Here is a 21575-nt window from a genome sequence, read left to right on the forward strand (position 1 = left end):
TGGAATGCCCTCCCGCGGGAGGTGGTGGAGATGAAAACGGTAATGGAATTCAGCATGCGTGGGACAGGCATAAAGGAATCCTGTGCAGAAGGAATGGATCCACAGAAGCTTAGCTGAAATTGGGTGGCGGGGGGAAGAGGGGTTGGTGGTTGAGAGGCTAGGATGGGGGAGGGCAGAGTTATACGGGGTCTGTGCCGGAGCCGGTGATGGGAGGCGGGACTGGTGGTTGGGAGGCAGGAAATACTGCTGCACAGACTTATATGGTCTGTGCCCTGAAAAAGACAGGTACAAATCAAGGTAAGGTATACACATGAGTTTATCGTGGGCAGACTAAATGGACCGTGCAGGTCTTTTTCTGCCGTCATCTACTATGTTACTATGTTACATCAGATAATTTGAAAGTGGGCCTTCAAATCCATGGCGAGCTAGTAGACTAGGTGAAGGATTTTGAATGTGTAGGATCAGTGGCCTAAGTGTCAAAATTTGCTGCAGCTGCTGATATGCAACCATAATAGGCAGTGTCCAAGCAGCTTGTACAATTCTAAAACAGTGTCTATGAAAAAAGCAGTGTGTTACACTGAAGACCAAGATGAGTTTTAATGTTGCAGTCATGCCAGCCCTTCTCTACGCATCAGAAACATGGACAATGCTAGCAGAGGACTTGCGCAGACTGGAAGTGTTCCAGATGAAATGCTTGTGCACAATTTTCGGCATTTCGCTGCTCAACCATTGGTACAATGAAATCATTCAATAAATTTTCAACATACAATCTATGATGGAAGAAAAGATAAGACAATCATGCCTCCACTGGTTTGGCCATGTCTGCAGATTGGGAGCATTGCGATTACTAAAATGTTTACTTCTCCTCCCCCGATGTCAAGCACCTAGCTGGAAGGATGTAAAAAGTGCTCCATGAAAGACTTGGCACATTGAAATCAAATCTGAAGCAAAACGGCTCCACCTCTGCATGGATGATTTTACTTCCGCTGCTCAGGACTGGCTGCTTTGGAAGAGTCTTACTACAGATGCCCTTGCCATGCCCTACCACTAAGGGACCACTCTACTGTGCTGGAACATTCACTTGACTTGATCACTGGTTACGGAATACCACATGTGTGATGGGCAATCCGCTTTTCTTCAGAAAAGGTGAAGTTGCTTATCTGTAACAGAAGTCTCTGAAGACAGTGATCCGCAGTGAACAAACCATCCCTCATCTGGACCTGAGCTCATTAGGTAAATACTGTTCATTTATTGTGGCGTTTACTGCCTTTCATAGTCAAATATTCAAAATGGTTAACAAACGAAATAATGCTCTGGACCACAGGAACATGGTTACTACTGTGGGGCATGGCCCTTTACAATCATATGTTTATCACAGAACGTTTACTGAGGTTCAGGCCCGAAGCCATCAACATGGATTGTCTGTCAGACTTTCACTGCGTTTCATCAGCCAAGGACAAAGACTGTGACCTTGAACCAGGAATAAAATATGCAGTGACTCCGCTAATATGCAGCCTGGATAATTCAAGGCAACCTTGAGAAAGGGAAGTATTGCGCATTGTTTTGGGTTATGTGGAGCTGACATGGAAGATTCATATTGTGACAAGGCTACAGCCCAGAGGTACAAAATGAAACAACAAAACCCTGAACTACGTCTCCCAGAATGCATTGCCCGTCCCAGAAAGGGGAGCCCCAGGGATAGGCAAGCTGGCTATATACCAACTCTGACCACAAGAGGGAGGGAGAATGAAGAAGCCCAATTCCCTTGGCTCCATAATCAGTACATCATGCCTCCCACCTGTAAGAGGGAAGGGTGGGGTGAGAAGCAGGAGGAGGATTGGATGGATTGGGTGGAGGAGGGGGTTAAGGAGGCTGAACAAGAGGCAGAAAGCAGGATGGAATGGGAGCTGGAGAGCCCTGAGGAAGGTAGCACCTGAAGGTGGAAATCTATGTGTTTAAAAGATGTTTTGATTTATAAACCTGCTGTAAGGAAGCCTGTTTTGATTAGAACTGTTTGCTGTGGGGAGGGCAGAGGGATGGAAGAGTTACAAGCCTGGTTCCCCCAGCTGCTCCTGATTGTGGTGTAAGGACTGTGTTGGATCTGGAAACCCTGGTTGGACAGGAGGGAACAATCCTGCTTAGAGGCCAGCACGGCTTGTGATACGGACTTTGAAAAGAGGTATTTTCAGAGGGGACTATTGCAGCCCTTCAAGAAAGGGCAGAGACTTTGGATTGCTGGGTGAGGGGCAGCACAGCCCGGCCTGGGGCCGCCCTAACTCAGGACTGGACTGAAGCTTTTTGTCTGTAACTTGGAAACCGAAAAGAATATTTGAAAATATCTGATTGGTTGCACTTTGTGGAGCTTGGATTAATCCTGGGGAGGAGACTTCCTTCCTCCCCCTACTGGCGCAGCGGGCCTGTTTACAATATATGATTGTCCCCCTAGCCTTATATCTGTTATCTGAATATTCTAATGCTTGCCTTATAATGTTTGTCACTTGTATTGTGGTGATGTGAGTATCGTACCTATGTAATATGACTATTCGTTCATGCTACCTATTATGGTATCATTTGTATTCTGATTACCTGTATCTTATTTCTCCCAAGCCTTTAATACATAGGGTGACTGACTCTCTACACCCATTTTGCACTTGAACTTGCTTGCTACACCCACTGTAACTTAGAACAGTTCCTTATAGCTTGATTAACTATACAAAGAACTTGCCTTTAGTTTAGCCAACCATTTATTTATCCCAACTGACTCTGTACCACATATCGTTTTCCCATGTACAGTGGGGGAAATAAGTATTTGATCCCTTGCTGATTTTGTAAGTTTGCCCACTGACAAAGACATGAGCAGCCCATAATTGAAGGGTAGGTTATTGGTAACAGTGAGAGATAGCACATCACAAATTAAATCCGGAAAATCACATTGTGGAAAGTATATGAATTTATTTGCATTCTGCAGAGGGAAATAAGTATTTGATCCCCCACCAACCAGTAAGAGATCTGGCCCCTACAGACCAGGTAGATGCTCCAAATCAACTCGTTACCTGCATGACAGACAGCTGTCGGCAATGGTCACCTGTATGAAAGACACCTGTCCACAGACTCAGTGAATCAGTCAGACTCTAACCTCTACAAAATGGCCAAGAGCAAGGAGCTGTCTAAGGATGTCAGGGACAAGATCATACACCTGCACAAGGCTGGAATGGGCTACAAAACCATCAGTAAGACGCTGGGCGAGAAGGAGACAACTGTTGGTGCCATAGTAAGAAAATGGAAGAAGTACAAAATGACTGTCAATCGACAAAGATCTGGGGCTCCACGCAAAATCTCACCTCGTGGGGTATCCTTGATCATGAGGAAGGTTAGAAATCAGCCTACAACTACAAGGGGGGAACTTGTCAATGATCTCAAGGCAGCTGGGACCACTGTCACCACGAAAACCATTGGTAACACATTACGACATAACGGATTGCAATCCTGCAGTGCCCGCAAGGTCCCCCTGCTCCGGAAGGCACATGTGACGGCCCGTCTGAAGTTTGCCAGTGAACACCTGGATGATGCTGAGAGTGATTGGGAGAAGGTGCTGTGGTCAGATGAGACAAAAATTGAGCTCTTTGGCATGAACTCAACTCGCCGTGTTTGGAGGAAGAGAAATGCTGCCTATGACCCAAAGAACACCGTCCCCACTGTCAAGCATGGAGGTGGAAATGTTATGTTTGGGGGTGTTTCTCTGCTAAGGGCACAGGACTACTTCACCGCATCAATGGGAGAATGGATGGGGCCATGTACCGTACAATTCTGAGTGACAACTTCCTTCCCTCCGCCAGGGCCTTAAAAATGGGTCGTGGCTGGGTCTTCCAGCACGACAATGACCCAAAACATACAGCCAAGGCAACAAAGGAGTGGCTCAGGAAGAAGCACATTAGGGTCATGGAGTGGCCTAGCCAGTCACCAGACCTTAATCCCATTGAAAACTTATGGAGGGAGCTGAAGCTGCGAGTTGCCAAGTGACAGCCCAGAACTCTTAATGATTTAGAGATGATCTGCAAAGAGGAGTGGACCAAAATTCCTCCTGACATGTGTGCAAACCTCATCATCAACTACAGAAGACGTCTGATCGCTGTGCTTGCCAACAAGGGTTTTGCCACCAAGTATTAGGTCTTGTTTGCCAGAGGGATTAAATACTTATTTCCCTCTGCAGAATGCAAATAAATTCATATACTTTCCACAATGTGATTTTCCGGATTTAATTTGTGATGTGCTATCTCTCACTGTTACCAATAACCTACCCTTCAATTATGGGCTGCTCATGTCTTTGTCAGTGGGCAAACTTACAAAATCAGCAAGGGATCAAATACTTATTTCCCCCACTGTATATATCTGCACTTGGCCCCTCAGCTATATGGTAAGCTGTATTATACAAAAAACATTAGTATCATAGCAGTGTTATTTGAAAGTTCTAATTGTGTGCTTATTTGAATTTCAATGCTGTTAAATATGTGTATTTTTGATCCTGTTTCATGGCAGTCCTGTTATTAAGTGTCAAGTTGCTGCTTTCCAGTTTTCCTCTTTCATTCTGTCGTCTTTACTTGTTCATTTTACTATTGTTATGCTGTTAACAAAATTGTAAGTTTGATGTTAAACTGTATGAATCTCTTCATAAAAGTGTTGAATAAATCCCAGTACAGTTCTGTTAAATGTTTATATTACTGATAACTGTTTCATGTTAGTCCTATTACTAGGATTTAATTTGCCATCTCCAAGATTTTCGTTGATTATATTCTTGCTTATTTTTTGTTCATTTTAGTATTTTGTTAACAAAATTGTAAGTTTTATGTCGATCTGTACCTGCTGTGTGCTGCCTTGGGTGTATCTCTTTATAAATCCTTAATGAAGTGGAACAGGTAAACGTGACTTGATTTTACTCTGAGAAACTAGGGGGCACTCCTAAGTTTACACAGTGGCATAGTTAAAATAAATAGAAAATATCTTTTCACTCAGTATACAGTTAAGCTCTGGAACTCGTTGCCAGAGCAAGTGGTAAAAGCAGTTAATGTAGCTGGGTTTAAAAAAAGTTTGGATAAAGTCCTAGAGGAGAAGTCCCTAACCTGTTATTAAGGTAGACCTGGGGAAAGCCACTGCTTATCTTTGGGATTAAGTAGCATGGTATTTTGCCACTATATGGGTGTTATGGTCCTGTTGTGATTCGAGCAGTGAGCTCTTGTGCCCCGACTGAGCACGGTGGGTAGAGTCGCACCGCGCTCGGTCAGGCAGCTGGACAACCCCTAGCTTCACCTGGAAAGCGACCACCGTTCCCCAGGGGTTGAACCCCCAGGTGCAGGTGGCCACCAGGACTTCGGGAACCAGACAGGGTTGGGCCGCCCAGACCAGGCTAGAAGCAAGGCTGGCGAAAACTCAAAGGGTGAGCCGGTACAGTCCAAGGATCAGGGCAGGCAGCAAAGCAACAGGTATCAGGTCCAGTCCAAGGATCAGGGCAGGCAGCAAAGCAACAAGTATCAGGTCCAGTCCAAGGGTCAGGTAACGGTAGGCAAGTAAAGCAAAGGAGCGCATGAGATGAGCACCAAACCTCTATAAGCATAGAAGCCGAAGCAAGGTGTGCAGGGAACTGCCGGCCTTAAGTAGTCCTCGCATCAGCAGTAACCACGGGCAGGTGCAGAGAACGCTCCAGATTGGTGCCTGCAAGGGAAAAGGTGGAACCTCGGGAAAGGCGCCCAATCCCGTGCAACCAGGCCATGTGAGCTACCCACACTGGAAACCGGCGTGGCTTCCGGAATGCCGCCAGACTGCATGGCCGTCCACCACACGATGGTCGTCCAATCAATCAGCTGGACCTGCACCCACGGCCGGAGCGACAGTCGGCCATCGGAACCGGACCCCACAGGACTGCCGCCGCCAGCCCGCATGGCCAGCTATCGCTGCTGGGATGAGGCTCGGCGGCGAATCGGCCGCGCGGACCACCATTCAGGTGAGGGACGTAACAACGGGACTCTGCCAGATATTTGTAACCTGGACTGGACACTGTTGGAAACAGGATTCTGGGTAGATAGACCCTTGGTCTGACCTAGTAGGGCGACTCTTATGTTCTGATAATAAAGTAAACCATTGCCCTCAGCCAGTCATCCTCCACTGTGCTATTATGACGATGGCCATAACTGATAAACCATATATAAGGCTGAGCAGGGACTCAGCTAGTCAGTTCCATCCCATGCAACCCTGCTGTTCTGTCATCGGTGTTCATCCCATCACCATCGGAGAAAGAGAAGATTGCATTGCCATCTGCAGATTGTATGGTCAAATTCTGTTAGGTTTAGGTAGTTGGTGATTGACTGAAAGAGAAGTGTGTGTTCAGCTAAGGGCATTGTGCTTTCATTTAAATATTAGACTTAAGAATCATAGGGATTCTAGGAACCTTTACTGCTGCTTGTTATTTATCTGTATTGCTGTGCGAAATAAACCAATATGCCTTACAGACTCCTGAGAGTCTGTATTTCTTATTTGTAAATAAAAAGGGATAAAGGGGATTGTTGAGCCTTGGGCTGTATTGTTGCTGTGACCCTAGACCCCTGATGGTGAACCTATGACACGCGTGTCAGCACTGACACACGTAGCCATTTTTGATGACACGCAGCGCCGCCGCAGTGTGGTCCGCCCTCCCTCCTCGCTCCCGGAAACTAACCTTAAAGCCTCCTTTCACGTCGCAGCAAGCAGGGCAGGCCACTCCTTCCTTCCGTGTCCTGACCTCGCCTGACGTAACGTCCGCGAGGGCGGAGCACAGAAGGAAGGAGGAGAGGTCTGCCCTGCTGCTGCTTGCTGCAACGTGAAAGGAGGCTTTAAGGTTAGTTCTGGGCCCGGTAGCGGGTGGGCAGCGATCTCGGGTAGGGGGGGCCCGGGGCGGTCCTAGTAGCAGTGATTTTTCTTGAAGTGACACACCACCCGAGTTATGCTTGGTTTTTTGGTGAATTTTGACACACGAAGCTCAAAAGGTTGCCCATCACTGCCCTAGACAAATGATTTATTATCATTTACACCAGTATTTCCCAAGTCTGAAATTGATTTGCATACACTGCCTCCATTACATTCAGATCTCTTTTATGCATATTCATTGTGGATATCCTGAAAACCTGACTGGCTAAGGGTACTCCAGGACTGGACTTGGGAATCAATGATCTACTCCAACATGAAACACCCCTACATTGCCACACATTCCTGAAAGTGCTTACTAAGACATTTTAAGTTCTGGCATCTGGCAGCGAGTAGAGTTGACCTCTCACATGTGTGACTGATGGTTTCAGATTATACTTGATAATAGTAAAGAACTTCATTGTTTCAGGTTAAAGTTGTCAATCACAGAATGCAATTTCTCCTGTGTAAATGAAAGTAATAGAGTCCTGTTTCAATAATGAGGAGGATCTAGGCTGTATTAATATATTATGGCTTTTTAATATACTTTTATCTCTGTATAGGAGTTAACAGAAGAAGGACTACCATTTCTTATATTGTTCCATATGAAAGATGATGCACAGAGTTTAGAAAAATTCCAGCAGGAAGTTGCTCGGCAGTTAATAAGTGAAAAAGGTAAACGTTTGTTATCTTCCATTATCCTCCTTAACCTAGTATAATGTTGTTTAACCTTAAGATGCTTATATAGTGGTTTATCTGACTTAATGGGTCAGTTTAATTTATATACAGACTGTTGGTGGCAGTATATTGAGAATTACATGAAGAATTTTTTTAAATTAACATTTCATTACACTCATTGTTTCTGTGCCACAAGTAACCAGTAATGGATCTATTCTATATGGTTCACATTACAAGAGATAGGGCAAGACTCCTAGAATTACATTTTTTTTTAAATCCAGTTATGTTACTAAATTAAAACTTGGAAACTAATTAGCTTAATCATTAACATTATAAAGTATTTAGGGGGTCTTTTACTAATCCGTAGTAGCGTTTTTAGCTTGCGGTAGAAATCAGCTGGTGGTAAAAGCCAAGACGCCCATAGGAATATAATGGGCATCTTGGCATTTACCGCCAGCTGATTTCTACATCGAGCTAAAAATGTTACTGTGGCTTAGGCAAAAGTAAGGGGGTCTTTTACTAAGCATAGTCGATTTCTGAAATAACTACGTTTTCAAAGTTCTTTGAAAAACACATAGACTGATGACTAATATAATTTGGTAGTTTGTTTCACCATTAAGCCGCTTGATAGGTAAAAGATGCCTCTATTGCAGATTTGTATTTTACTCCTTGAGACGATAGAAACTGTAAACACAAATAGTGTCTTGAGTTGGGTATATAATTTTTTTTCTAATAAAAATGATAGCATATGAAGGTGCTAATCTGTGCAAAATAAGAAAAACCAGGCAGCATAGCTTGAAAATAGAGCAAGACTCAATAGGTAGCCAGTGTTTTGATAGGAGCAGTCTCACACTTTCTAGCCTAGATATTTTAAAAATCTCTGCAGTATTTGAAGTCGCCTACTAATAGCTGCAGAACATCCCACATAAATGATGTTACAGTAATCTAAGTGAGTTAGTGCAAGTGTTTGTACTAACAGATGAAATACATCAGTTTTGAAAAATGACTGTACATGCCTGAGCTTCCATAAAAGATGAAACACTTTAGCTGATAACATCTGAACATGGGATTCAAACAAGACAGTGCTATATAAAGTTACCCCCAGTCTTTTCAATTGTGACTCTTAGGTTGTCCCGTTAGTTACAAAGTTATCTATTGATTTTAAATTCAAAGAATAAGAAATAAACAAAAACTTTTTTTTCAGTGTTCATTTTTAGTTTAGTGGACCTTGCCCAGGATTGCAAGCATTCCAGTACCTCTTTAATCTTAATTGTTATTTGTGGTATTTCTCCAACTAGAGGTATAAAAGTTGTTATATCTTCCACATAGATAAATGGATGCAACCCCAAAGCTTCCAGCCTATATTCCAAAGGGACCATAAAGAATGCTAAATAAGGTTGGAGACAGCGGGGAGCACTGTGGAATGCCACACAATGGTGACCATTCCCGTGAAAGTTCTCCCTTAATTTTTACCTGATATGCCCGATTAACAAGAAACCCTCTAAACCAGTCCAACACTGCTCCAGTGATGCTGAGCCCACTCAATAAACTTAATAAAGTATGATGGTCCACCAAATCAAAAGCGCTCGACATATAAAACTGGAGCAACAGGACTTGTCTACCCAGACTAACCTCCTTTTGATATTGCATATCAAGATGGTTTTGTTACTGTATCCGCTTCTAAATCTGGACTGAAAATAATGAAGAATATGGTAATGATCCAGGTATTCGACTAATTGAGCAGCGACTATTCCCTCTGTTACTTTAGTCATTATCGATATGGAAGCAATTGGTCTATAGTTTGTAACATCCGAACTAGGGATAGTGATGTTTTTAGGAATAGGTGTTAATATTATCTTACCCTCCTCTTTTAGGAAACATCCTTGACCAAGATTTTTTCCAGTCATTTCTATAATTAGACTAATAAGCTTGGGAGATATCATTCTTATTACTGATGGAGGGCATGCATCAAGCTTGCAATAAGATGATGAAAACTTCCTAAGATAAGCGTTAAAAATAATTATTAGTATTAAGGCATATAAAATAATCTCTGCAGAGTTAAATGTGTGCAAATTAGTTTCTTGGCTGTGAGCTGCCAGAACTACTTAACTTGCAAGAAAAATGATTTTTTTTTTGGTATTCAAAATTAATATTTGTATGTAGTCTGTTGCATAATGCCATGCTAGTTCTCATATCCTACTATCAGCCAGTGAATACTCACTTGAGTAATCTTCCTTTGAAATTCCTCTAACCATGTTCCTGTTGTACCTGTAATTGTTAGTCATGACTCTTCTCAGAACCTGCTCAGTATTATCTTGATTATTTGTATATTCCTTCTACTCCTTCATTACCTTTACTCCCAGTGTCACAACTAGCTTTAGGACCAGCCTTTTCCCCCTATTTCTGTGTATTGTGTGATACTGTCTCTGTTTCCTGTTGAGCATAATTTTATGATCCTGGATCAGTGGACCACCACTATATGGAACTTCTGTTTCTAATGATAGTATATTGCTAGAACTTTAAAACTGTGAAATTAACTATGTAATTGACACTAGAAACTTTTAGTTCCATGACGTGTGTGATAAAGATTTTGCAGATCGATTCCCAGTTCCCTCTATGAGGCACACAGTTCAATGATTGGCTTTACTTTGCAGCCCGCTAGCAACATTTTGTATTGCAAAATAGAATGCCTCTGTATATTGATGAGAGAGAGTATCTAACACATCTCAATAGGATAAGAGATTAAGGGAAGGGAAAGGGATTTTAGAAGTAGTTTTTGCTTTTTTCAGTTGTAGCTTAAGATAAGTTACATTTAGGTACAGTAAGTATTTTCATTTCCCTGGCAGGCTTACAATCTAAGGGGTCCTTTTACTAAGCTGCAGTAAACACTAGCACATGCTTACAGCAGGGTAAAATCCACTACCACAGGGTGCGCTCAGGTGTCCCACAGTAGTTTTGTGTTTGGCGCAAAATAAAAAATATTTTTTAGCGCTGGGGGCGGAAAGTAGGCTTGCCCAGTGCTAATCTGCACAGCTGCATCGCAGTGCACTAACCGATTAGCATGTGGGTAACACGAGAGCCCTTCTCTCCTAATAACTAGGTGTCGATAAGGTCTCCCATGCTAAAGGTTATGCATTAATTGGGAAATTAGCATGTGGCCATTAATTGAAGAAATTGAAAATGCGGCCATTTTACAGCCGCGACAAAAGTGGCCTCAACGTGTGGGGAAAGCCCCACACTACTGGTATCGCAGGCCACGTTTTAGTGCAGTTTAGTAAAAAGGCCCCTAAGCTTGTAACTGAAGCAGTAGAGGGGGTTAAGTTGCATTCCAAAGATCACGAGGAACTGTAGTGAGATTTGAACCAGGTTTCCCTGTTTTTCAGTCTTCTGCTCTAACCATTAGGCTACTCCTCCTCTAGGAATGTTCTCTGCAGAAAAAAAAATATTAATAGGGGCTGTAATAATATAAATATTTTAAGAGGCTATATTTAGATTTTTTTTTCATGGACTACTAAAGCTAGATGGAACTAGTTAATCAGAAATACATTGGTCAGGACCAATCAAGGATAAATTTAAATTACAAGTAGGAAGATCTCTAGAACTTCTTATTGCCTCAATAAACGTCCTAGATCTTTTTCTTAACACAAATCACACAGATTACCAAGTATCAGACCCAGTAGACATAATACTGGATCATAGACTGAAAATGTTTTATGTAGAAGGAGCACGGTTGTAGAATCAGTTTCCAGACCAAATTCATTTATTGAAGAATTATGGTCAATTTCAAAAACAGGTAAGGCATTTTTATTTCAGGATGCCTTTGGTACTGAACTGGAAGTTTGAGGACGATATTAAGATAACTGCTGCTTGTGATTGATGTCTTGTTTTGCTGAAAGAGCATATGCTGATAAGTATTTGTTTTGTTTTGTTTTATTTTATTATGCTTGTTTTGGTTGTAAACCACCTAGAATGTTTGGTAGTGTGGTATAGAAATTGCACAATCAATACATAAATAGGAAGCAGTTTAGAAGTGTGTCTGATGATCTTTTTAACTCTTTCCCCCCCCCCCCCCCCCCCCCCACCACCACTAGTCTTTCCCTTGTTCCAGGCTCATTGAGGAGTTTGTTTTTTTTAGAACTCTGGAGAGAGACAGATTAGGTCAGGAGTCTACAACAGACCCAATGTATCAACACCAGAGGTTCATTTACAATTCCAGAGTAAGGGGGTGAGGCAGAGGCAGGGGCTTCCAACTGAGAGGATAGTGGTAGATGATATTCCCATCTTCAATTTATCCTGTGTATGCTTATCTGCAGCTGAAGAAGCTATATTAAGGGTTTACCATTTGTGCCCTTTACCTCACAAGACACTTTCCAGATGCGGCTCGACCTTTATAAGTTCAATCAGAAACGACAGTTAAGACATTTTTTTCTCTCAGACTAATGTTGGTTGTTAAGAATGATTCCCAGTGGATTCCACCTGGTCCTCCTTACCTCTTGATCACAGCCTTCAATGAAGTAGTTCTGAGACAGATCACAGAGTTTTACGCTGCTTAGTTCAAGATCCCACCAAAAGTTTAAAGGCTGACATTATACAAATAGTTAATTTGTCAAGTCAGATGGGCTACCTTACATGTAAAGAAAATAACTATCTCGTTGAACATCCTATGATTCTCTCTTTCTCTCTCTATTACCAAAAATACATAAATCTTTGACTGACCCGCCAGGTAGACCAGTAATTTCAGGGAATGGGTCACTATTAAATCCCCTCTCTAATTTTTTTTTTCCTTAAGCCTCTTTGTCCCTTTTATTGACTTGTATGTACGGGACCCATCCTATGTGATTTCCCTCCTGGAAAATGTTGATGGTGACTTAACAGATTTGCACTTGGTCACATTAGACATCGAGGCCCTGTATACAAATATTCCCCAACTGGAAGCACTCATGGTGATTGAAAAAACACTGGCTAATAGACGTACTCATAAACGCATTCCAAATAGGTTAATATTGATCTTAGCGACGGTTGCCTTGATTAAGAATTATTTTTACTTTGATGAAAAGTTTGATCAGATTAAAAGTACTGCTATGGAGGCCTTTATTGCCCCTGATATAGCAAATTTGTGCATAGCAGAGTTTGAAAATTTACATCTGAATCAACACCCCTTCCAGTCAGAAGTACGTATGTACAAAAGATTTATTGATGATATTTTTATTCTCTGGAAGAGTGATACTGTTCATTTGTCTGTTTTTCTCAATTGGCTTAATAACAGAAATAAAAAATTTTAAATGCATTTTGATTCGCGTGAGATGCTTTTTCTTGATATTCTTATCAGGAAGGGCGCCTGTTGCCTCACTACGACATTATATAGAAAACTCACTGTTAAAAATAATTATTTACATTTCTCCAGCTACCATAACAGACAGCTTAAGACCAACTTGCCCTATTGCCAATTTCTCAGGCACTGTGTTCAGAAACTTCAGATTTTCATGCCCAATCTAAAAATTTCAAAATAGAGGCTACATTAGGCTTTGTATTAAAGGAGGCTTCTCAAAAACCATGATACAACCTTGAGAGAAGTTTAGAATAACAGATTACCACTTGATTTGGTGTTCATTTTGTTCTTCTTTTCTGTCACATGATATTCATAAGATTATTGTAAAACATTGGCATATTTTGCAGTCTCATTCATGTTTCAAAAATATTAGGCCTACTGTTGCATTTTCTTTGTAATCAAAATTTGAAACATTTTCTGGTGCCTTCTGCTTTATCTGAACATATTCCATCAGATTTGTAGCACACTGGTCATATCCCTTATGGCTGTTGCTCGGTGTGTAAGCATTCGCCTCTCTGAGTTTACACACCCTTCTACAGGCAAGATTTATACATTTAGGGCCCTGCTTGCTAAGCAGTGCTAAGGGTGCGTTAGTGTTTTTAGCACACGCTAATAATTAGAACACGCTAAATGCTAAGTCGCCCATAGGAACATATGGTCTACTCTGTCATTTAGCGTGTGCTAATTTTAGCATGCGCTGAAAATGCTAGCGCGGCTTATTGAACAGGGCCCTTAATTTTTCTAACACCTGTAATATGCATAATGTTATATATATTGTCTTATGCCCTTGTACTCTCCTATATATAGGGAAGACTAAAGGAATGGTTAGAACTAGGGTTGTGGAACATCCCATCAACAGACAGATTAATTCAGCACTCCTAGTGGAACATTGGACTCGGGCTCAGCACACAATTGACAGTCTCCATTTTTTTTGTTCTGAGCATTTTAAAAAGAGGCTGGACAGGTGGTAAAATTGACACTGCTCTTTTCAGATTAGAACAAAGTCTCCTATAGTACTCCATCTCGGCCTCAACCGGGAGATTTATTTATTTACATAAGTAATGCCACACTGGGAAAAGACCAAGGGTCCATCGAGCCCAGCATCCTGTCCACGACAGCGGCCAATCCAGGCCAAGGGCACCTGGCGAGCTTCCCAAACGTACAAACATTCTATACATGTTATTCCTGGAATTGTGGATTTTTCCCAAGTCCATTTAGTAGTGGTTTATGGACTTGTCCTTTAGGAAACAATCTAACCCCTTTTTAAACTCTGCTAAGCTAACCGCCTTCACCACGTTCTCCAGCAACGAATTCCAGAGTTTAATTATGCGTTGGGTGAAGAAACACTTTCTCCGATTTGTTTTAAATTTACTACACTGTAGTGTCATCGCATGCCCCCTAGTCCTAGTATTTTTGGAAAACGTGAACAGACGCTTCACATCCACTTGTTCCACTCCACTCATTATTTTATATACCTCTATCATGTCTCCCCTCAGCCGTCTCTTCTCCAAGCTGAAAAGCCCTAGCCTCCTTAGTCTTTCTTCATAGGGAAGTCGTCCCATCCCCGCTATCATTTTAGTCACCCTTTGCTGCACCTTTTCCAATTCTACTTTATCTTTCTTGAGATGCGGCGACCAGAATTGAACACAATACTCAAGGTGCGGTCGCACCATGGAGCGATACAACGGCATTATAACATCCTCACACCTTTTTTTCCATACCTTTCCTAATAATACCCAACATTCTATTCGCTTTCCTAGCCGCAGCAGCACACTGAGCAGAAGGGGCTTGGCAGATTCGAATTTAGATTTTCCAAAGATCATTCTCGGTGCTGTAATCTGTACGGTCTGAAGTTTCCTGATTAGTCCTTTGCGGCCTGCATAGATTCTGTTGCAGTAATCTAAATGGCTTAGTACCATTGATTGTATTAGGTTGTGGGAAAACATCTCGAGGAAAAGGTTTTATACACTTAAGTTTCCACATTGAGTAAAACATTTTCTGAGGCCCAGCATGTTTGCTGGGCCTCAGTAACACATGGGGGTCTAGATGGCAGGTACGTCTTAAGCATCTGTGCTTAGCGGCTGCCAAGGGAGTGATTGCTGGACCTACAGAGGGAGACTGGTTGAAGCGAGTGGCTTATATTCGTGAACTGGAGATACTTACTGTCCGAACTCACGGGAGATATGATCTAGACAAGGAAGAATAGTCTGATCTTGCGCTTTTATTTGCTAATGTTGTGCTGGAGGGGGGTTAAGTGGAGGAGAAAGGAGGGCCTGGTTTGATTTTTCTCATCTGTTTTTCATTTGGGTGTAGTGGGGGGGAAGGATGGGATTGGGGGGTTCCATGTAATTCAAATTGTTTTCTGAAAGGTTGTATTCAACTACTACTACTAAACATTTCTAGAGCACTACTAGGGTTACGCAGCGCTGTACAATTTAACAAAGAGAGACAGTCCCTGCTCAAAGAGCTTACAATCTAATAGACAAGTGAACGGTCGGTCCGATAGGGGCAGTCAAATTGGGGCAGTCTGGATTCACTGAACGGTAAGGGTTAGGTGCCGAACGCAGCATTGAAGAGGTGGGCTTTAAGCAAAGACTTGAAGACGGGCAAGGAGGGGGCTTGGCGTAAGGGCTCAGGAAGGTTGTTCCAAGCATAGGGTGAGGCGAGGCAGAATGAGCGGAGCCTGGAGTTGGCGGTGGTGGAGAAGGGTACTGAGAGGAGGGATTTATCCTGTGAACGGAGGTTACGGGCGGGAACGTAAGGGGAGATGAGGGTAGAAAGATAGTGAGGGGCAGCAGACTGAGTGCATTTGTAGGTAAGAAGGAGAAGCTTGAATTGAATGCGGTATCTGATCGGAAGCCAGTGAAGTGACCTGAGGAGAGGGGTGATATGAGTATATCAGTTCTGGCGGAATATGAGACGTGCAGCAGAGTTCTGAACAGATTGAAGGAGGGATAGATGGCTAAGTGGGAGGCCGGTGAGGAGTAAGTTGCAGTAGTCCAGGCGAGAGGTAATGAGAGCGTGGATGAGAGTTCGGGTGGTGTGTTCAGAGAGGAAAGGGCGAATTTTGCTGATGTTAAAGAGGAAGAAGCGACAGGTCTTGGCTATCTGCTGGATATGCGCAGAGAAGGAGAGAGAGGAGTCAAAGATGACTCCGAGGTTGCGGGCAGATGAGATGGGGAGGATGAGGGTGTTATCAACTGAGATAGAAAGTGGAGGAAGAGGAGAAGTGGGTTTTGGTGGAAAGACGATAAGCTCGGTCTTGGACATGTTCAGTTTCAGGTGGTGGTTGGACATCCAGGCAGCAATGTCGGATAAGCAGGCCGATACCTTTGCCTGGGTCTCCACGGTGATGTCTGGTGTGGAGAGATACAGTTGGGTGTCGTCAGCATAGAGATGATACTGGAAACCATGAGATGAGATCAGGGAGCCCAGGGAAGAGGTGTAGATTGAGAAGAGAAGGGGTCCAAGGACAGATCCCTGGGGAACACCAACAGATAAGGGGATGGGGGTGGAGGAAGATCCATGAGAGTGAACTTTGAAGGTGCGGTGGGAGAGATAGGAGGAGAACCAGAAGAGGACAGAGCCCTGGAACCCAAATGAGGACAGTGTGGCAAGAAGTAAGTCATGATTGACAGTGTCAAAAGCGGCGGATAGATCGAGGAGGATGAGGATGGAGTAGTGGCCTCTGGATTTGGCAAGAAACAACTATATTATGTTTAATAAAACTTTATTAATACAAAAAAAGAAAAGCCTGGCTCTTTCAACAGGCTTTCGGGGGAACTAGCTGACTTAAGCACTGGCTATTCTGTTCACTTCTACCGTTTACTCTCCTCTGCCTATTCTTTTCTCTACATTCCCAATATGATGTTAAATTTTCCCCTTCTTTTCATGTTATATTGATTTCTTCTTTAACCTGATATGATTGTATTGCTTTCCTATAATTTAATGGAGTTCCTTTCCTTCTTTATTTTTAGTCTGTACACCGTTCTGCTCTGCTTGTCAGCTAGAGTGGTATAGAAAGTCTTGGAAATAAATAAATAAAATGAGAGATATTTATATACAATGGAGGCAGTATATGCAAATCCATCTTATGCATGTTCATTGTGGATATCCTGAAAACCTGACTCGCAAGAGGATACTCCAGGACCAACTTGGGAAACGCTGTTTTAGACCAGTTGTCATTAAACTAATTGTCCATTAGACGAATTGTCATTAGACCAATTGTCAAGGGATCCGAATGAATCTTATTTAACACAATAAGTCTAGAAAAAGGGGTGCATCAGGATTCTCCTCATTCCCCAGCTCTGTAAAATATTTATATTGCCACTATCACTGGGATTATTGGATTCTTTGACTTTAAGCCACATATATGAGCGGATGGTGTTCAGATATTTAAGCAAATGATTGGCGAGGTATTGCCCAGATCGATGAATTGTCTTGATCAATGGTTAAGAGAGCATTGTGTACAATATAATATTGATAAAAGTGAGCTGTTATGGGTTAGTCATATGGAGATGCCTGATGACTGCAGATTTTGCCATTCAAAAAAGAGGTTATTCCCTTACAGAAAAAAGTACAGAGTTTGGGAATCCTTGGATTCCACACTGCTCATGGAACCACAGGTAGTAATGGTGGTTAGATGAACTTGGTTGCAGTTTTATCTAGTGTAACAAATAAAGTCCTTGTTGGATCCACAGTGTTTTTGAATGGTGATTCAGACAGTGGTTCTTACCCACCTGAATTACTGTAATTTGTTCTACCTGGGACTGCCTAAGAGAACCCTTGTTTCTTTTAAGAGATTCAGAATCTAGCTGTGAAACTGATAACTTCTTTGCACCTGTTTTTCTGTACTTTAAAGCATTATTTTCTAAAGAGTATTAAGCCTTTGGTAAATACTATGTTATATGTGTGGTAGTAATGTACATTTTAATATGTCTCCTTACTAGTTAGTGACCAGGGAGAAAATCCAGGAGCTCCAAGAGGCGATTAATGGTTCTAGTCCCCTCCCTCCAAATTACTAATTATAGACCCAATTCACTAAGAGCCAAGTTTAATAAGGGCCATGTTTACTAAATGTTACTGCTAATGGGAGTGGAGGAGCAGCCTAATGGTTAATACAGTAACATAGTAGTTGATGGCAGATAAAGACCTGTACAGTCCATCCAGTCTGCCCAACAAGATAAACTCATTACAATATCGCATGTGATACTTCAAATGTGTACCTGATCTTGATTTGACCTTGCCATTTTCAGAGCATAGACCATAGAAGTCTGCCCAGCATTGTCCTTGTTCTCAAATTTCTGAAGTACTCATCGAAGCCCCTGAAAAGCTCCACTCCAGCCCATCCAAGTCTATTCAGCTGTGATCAGGGCACAGACCGTAGAAGTCTTTCCAGTACTGGCTTTGTTTCCCAATTACCGATGTTGCTACCTAATCTCTGCTAAGCTTCTTTGGATCCATTCCTTCTAAAGAGGATTCCTTTGTGTTTATCCCACACATTTTTTAATTCCATTACCATGTGCATCTCCACCACCTTCCACGGGAGGGCATTCCCTCTCAGTGGCCTGAGCCAGGGGAACCAAGTTTAATTCCCACTGCAGCTCCTTGTGACTGTGGGAAAATTACTTAACCCTCCATTGCCCTAGTTACAAAAAAGTGCCTGTATATAATATGGCACTCTTTTCTCTTTTTGTTTCAATGTTTGATTTTATTATAGTGTAAATCACCTTTATGCTGTCAGGAAGGGTGGTATACCAAATTTTTAATAAATCATAAGCCACGTCCCAGAAACCTGCCAGTGGATTTAAATGGTGCACACACTGTGTTAGTGGCCATGTCTGTGACTAATCCACATGATGTATGCCGAACCTGTCTGGACTTTGATTATAACCACAGAATTTCATCCCCTTTCCCATACACTAAATGCTATTGCATCCATAGGAATAGCAGCTGCAAGTTAGCACACGATAAGGTGTAGTAAAAATGGTCCTAAGGGTCTTTTCCCTTTCTTGGGCCATAGAGAAAAAAGCTTATTAAATCGGGCCATACAAGAGACACCCAAATCGGAGAATTTTGTAAAACAGCTTTTAAAACATAAAAAGGGAAAAGCTGGTCTGAATATGAGATCCATTAGAAATCCTTGAGTAACATGATGGCCATCTCCAGGGCCTTTGATGTCTAACACTGCAATAAGTCGGAACTATCCTCTGTTTAAATCATTCTAACTGCTTTACAATCTGTGGTTGAAATGTGAAGAGAACTTGTAATCTGTATTTTCACAATTTCTTGCTTTTTCATTTTTAAAGGTACAATAAACTTTTTGCATGCTGACTGTGATAAGTTCAGGCACCCGCTCCTGCACATACAAAAGTCTCCAGCAGACTGTCCTGTTATAGCCATTGATAGCTTTAGACATATGTATGTCTTCCCAGAATTCAGTGATGTAACGTGAGTAATTGCTTTTTTCTTCCTTTTTTTTTTCATTTATATTAATATGTAAAGTGAAGTTACTCACCTGTAGCAGGTGTTCTACGAAGACAGCAGGACAAGTATTCTCCCATGTGGGTGATGTTTCTGACGGAGCCCCGGTGCAGATGCTGCCCAGCATTCTATAAATTCTAGAAGCCTTTGGCAGGCCCCCATCATGCGTATGCAAGTGCTTTCTCAGCTGTCCGAGTCCTGCGGGACCCGCAGTTAGTTTAAAAAGCGTAAAGAATCAACTCCTAGGGGAGGTGGGAGGGTATGTGAAAATACTTGTTCTGCTGTCCTCGGAGAATACCTGCTACAGGTGAGTAACTTTGCTTTCTCCAAGGACAATCAGAACATAGATTCTCACATGTGGGAATCCCTAGCTACCAAGCTCCTCGAAAACCACAAACAATGGTCAATAGGGACTTGAAACAGCAAGGCCAGCCAGAACCAATACCACCAACAACAAAATCAGCCCTGTTGTGAAGATGCAGCCTGGAACAGAAAAGAATGGGCCTAGGAGGGTGGAGTTGTGTTCTAGACGCCAAACAAATTCTGCATTATTGTGTGACCAAAACTGGCTGTCACATCGAGTATTCTGCTTAAGCCAATAGTGAGATATAAATGTGTGGACTGAAAACCACGTTGCAGCTCTACAGGTCTCTTCAATGGAGGCTGTCCTCAAGTGGGCTACTGACACCGTCATGGCTCTGACATTGTGGACCATGACAATGACCCTCTAGTCGGCCCAGCCTGGACATAAGTGAAAGAGATACAGTCTGCAAGCCAGTTGGATAAAGTGTGTTTACCAATGGCTGCCTTCATACTGTTTGGATCAAAAGAAACAAAAAGCTGGATGGACTATCTATGGGCTTTAGTCCGTTCCAAGTAGGCCAGGGTTTGCTTGATGTTCAAGGTGTATGGTGCACGTTTGCCAGGATGGGCATGAGGTGTCAAGAAAAATGTTTGAAGAACAATTGACTGGGTAAGACACTATTTTAGGAAGGAACTTAGGATGCGTGTGGAAAACTAGTCTGTTATGGTGAAACTTTTTGTAAGGTGGGTCAGCTAATAGGGTTTGAAGCTCACTGACTCCGTAAGCTGAAGTGACCACCACCAAAAATAAGACCTTCCAGGTCAGGTACTTCAGATAACAGGAATCAAGTGGCTCTAAAGGAGCTTTCATCAGCTGGGTGAGGATGACATTGAGGTACCATGACACAGTCAGAGATTTGACAGGGGACTTTGTCAATAGAAATCATCTCTTGAATTGAAAATTAGAGGCTGTACAGAGATGGGCTTACCTTCTACAAGGTACTGGTAAGTTCTAATTGCATTGAGGTGAATCCGAGTTGGTTTTCAGACCATACTCAGAAACGTGTAGAAGGTACTTGAGCAGTTTTTGTGTAGGACAAGACAGCAGACAGTCCTGCCTTCACACCAGAGGGCAAACCTCCTACACTTAAGTACAACACCTCTTCATGGAAATTTTCCTGGAAGCCAGCAAGATTCTGGAGACCCTCAGACAGCTGAAGGGATTCAAATTCTATGCTTTCAACATCCAGGCCATAAAGGCCATGGACTAGAGGTTGGAATGCAGAAGTGAACCCTCGTTCTGCGTGATAAGGGTTGGAAACACTTCAGTCTCTAAGGATCTTCAGAGGATAACGCCAAAAGAAGAGAGAACCATATCTGTCTTGGCGATCAGGATCATGGTGCCTTGGTCCTGTTTGAGTTTCAAAAAAGTCTTCCCGATTAGAGGAATGGGAGCATACACGTACAGGAGGTCTTTTCCCCAATCCAGGAAAAAGGCATCTGATGCTAGTCTGTCATGTGACCTGAGTTTGGAACAGTACTGAGGGACTTTGTTGTTGAGATGAGTGACAAAAAGATCCACCAAGGGAATGCCCCACACTCTGCTCATTACCCAAATAACCCAACTTAATTCTCGAACTTAACCACATTACCCATACTCCAATCCTCTCCCCCACAACTCTCCCAGTTGTCCTACTCCTTACAACTGGATCATCTCTGTTATACTTCGTACCATACTCTGTGTACCTTGTACCTTACTTTGTGTTATCTCTATGATACTATGTACCATATCCTGAAAGTCGCACTGAGCCTGCTATCGAGCGGGGTATAAATGCCATAAATAAATGCCCGC

General features: G+C 42.5%; 1 protein-coding gene across 1 annotated transcript in view; it reads left to right on the plus strand.

Moving 5' to 3' along the window:
• ERP44 (endoplasmic reticulum protein 44) overlaps positions 1 to 21575 on the plus strand; it is a 238984-nt gene that overhangs the window by 200033 nt on the left and 17376 nt on the right. Inside the window, exons 9-10 of the mRNA XM_030205130.1 lie at positions 7494 to 7605; positions 19246 to 19387. Of these exons, the coding sequence (XP_030060990.1) occupies positions 7494 to 7605; positions 19246 to 19387 (254 nt within the window). The remainder of the gene's footprint in view (positions 1 to 7493; positions 7606 to 19245; positions 19388 to 21575) is intronic.

The sequence above is a fragment of the Microcaecilia unicolor genome, chromosome 1 (genome assembly GCF_901765095.1).
Source record: "Microcaecilia unicolor chromosome 1, aMicUni1.1, whole genome shotgun sequence".
Taxonomy (NCBI): Eukaryota; Metazoa; Chordata; class Amphibia; order Gymnophiona; family Siphonopidae; genus Microcaecilia; species Microcaecilia unicolor.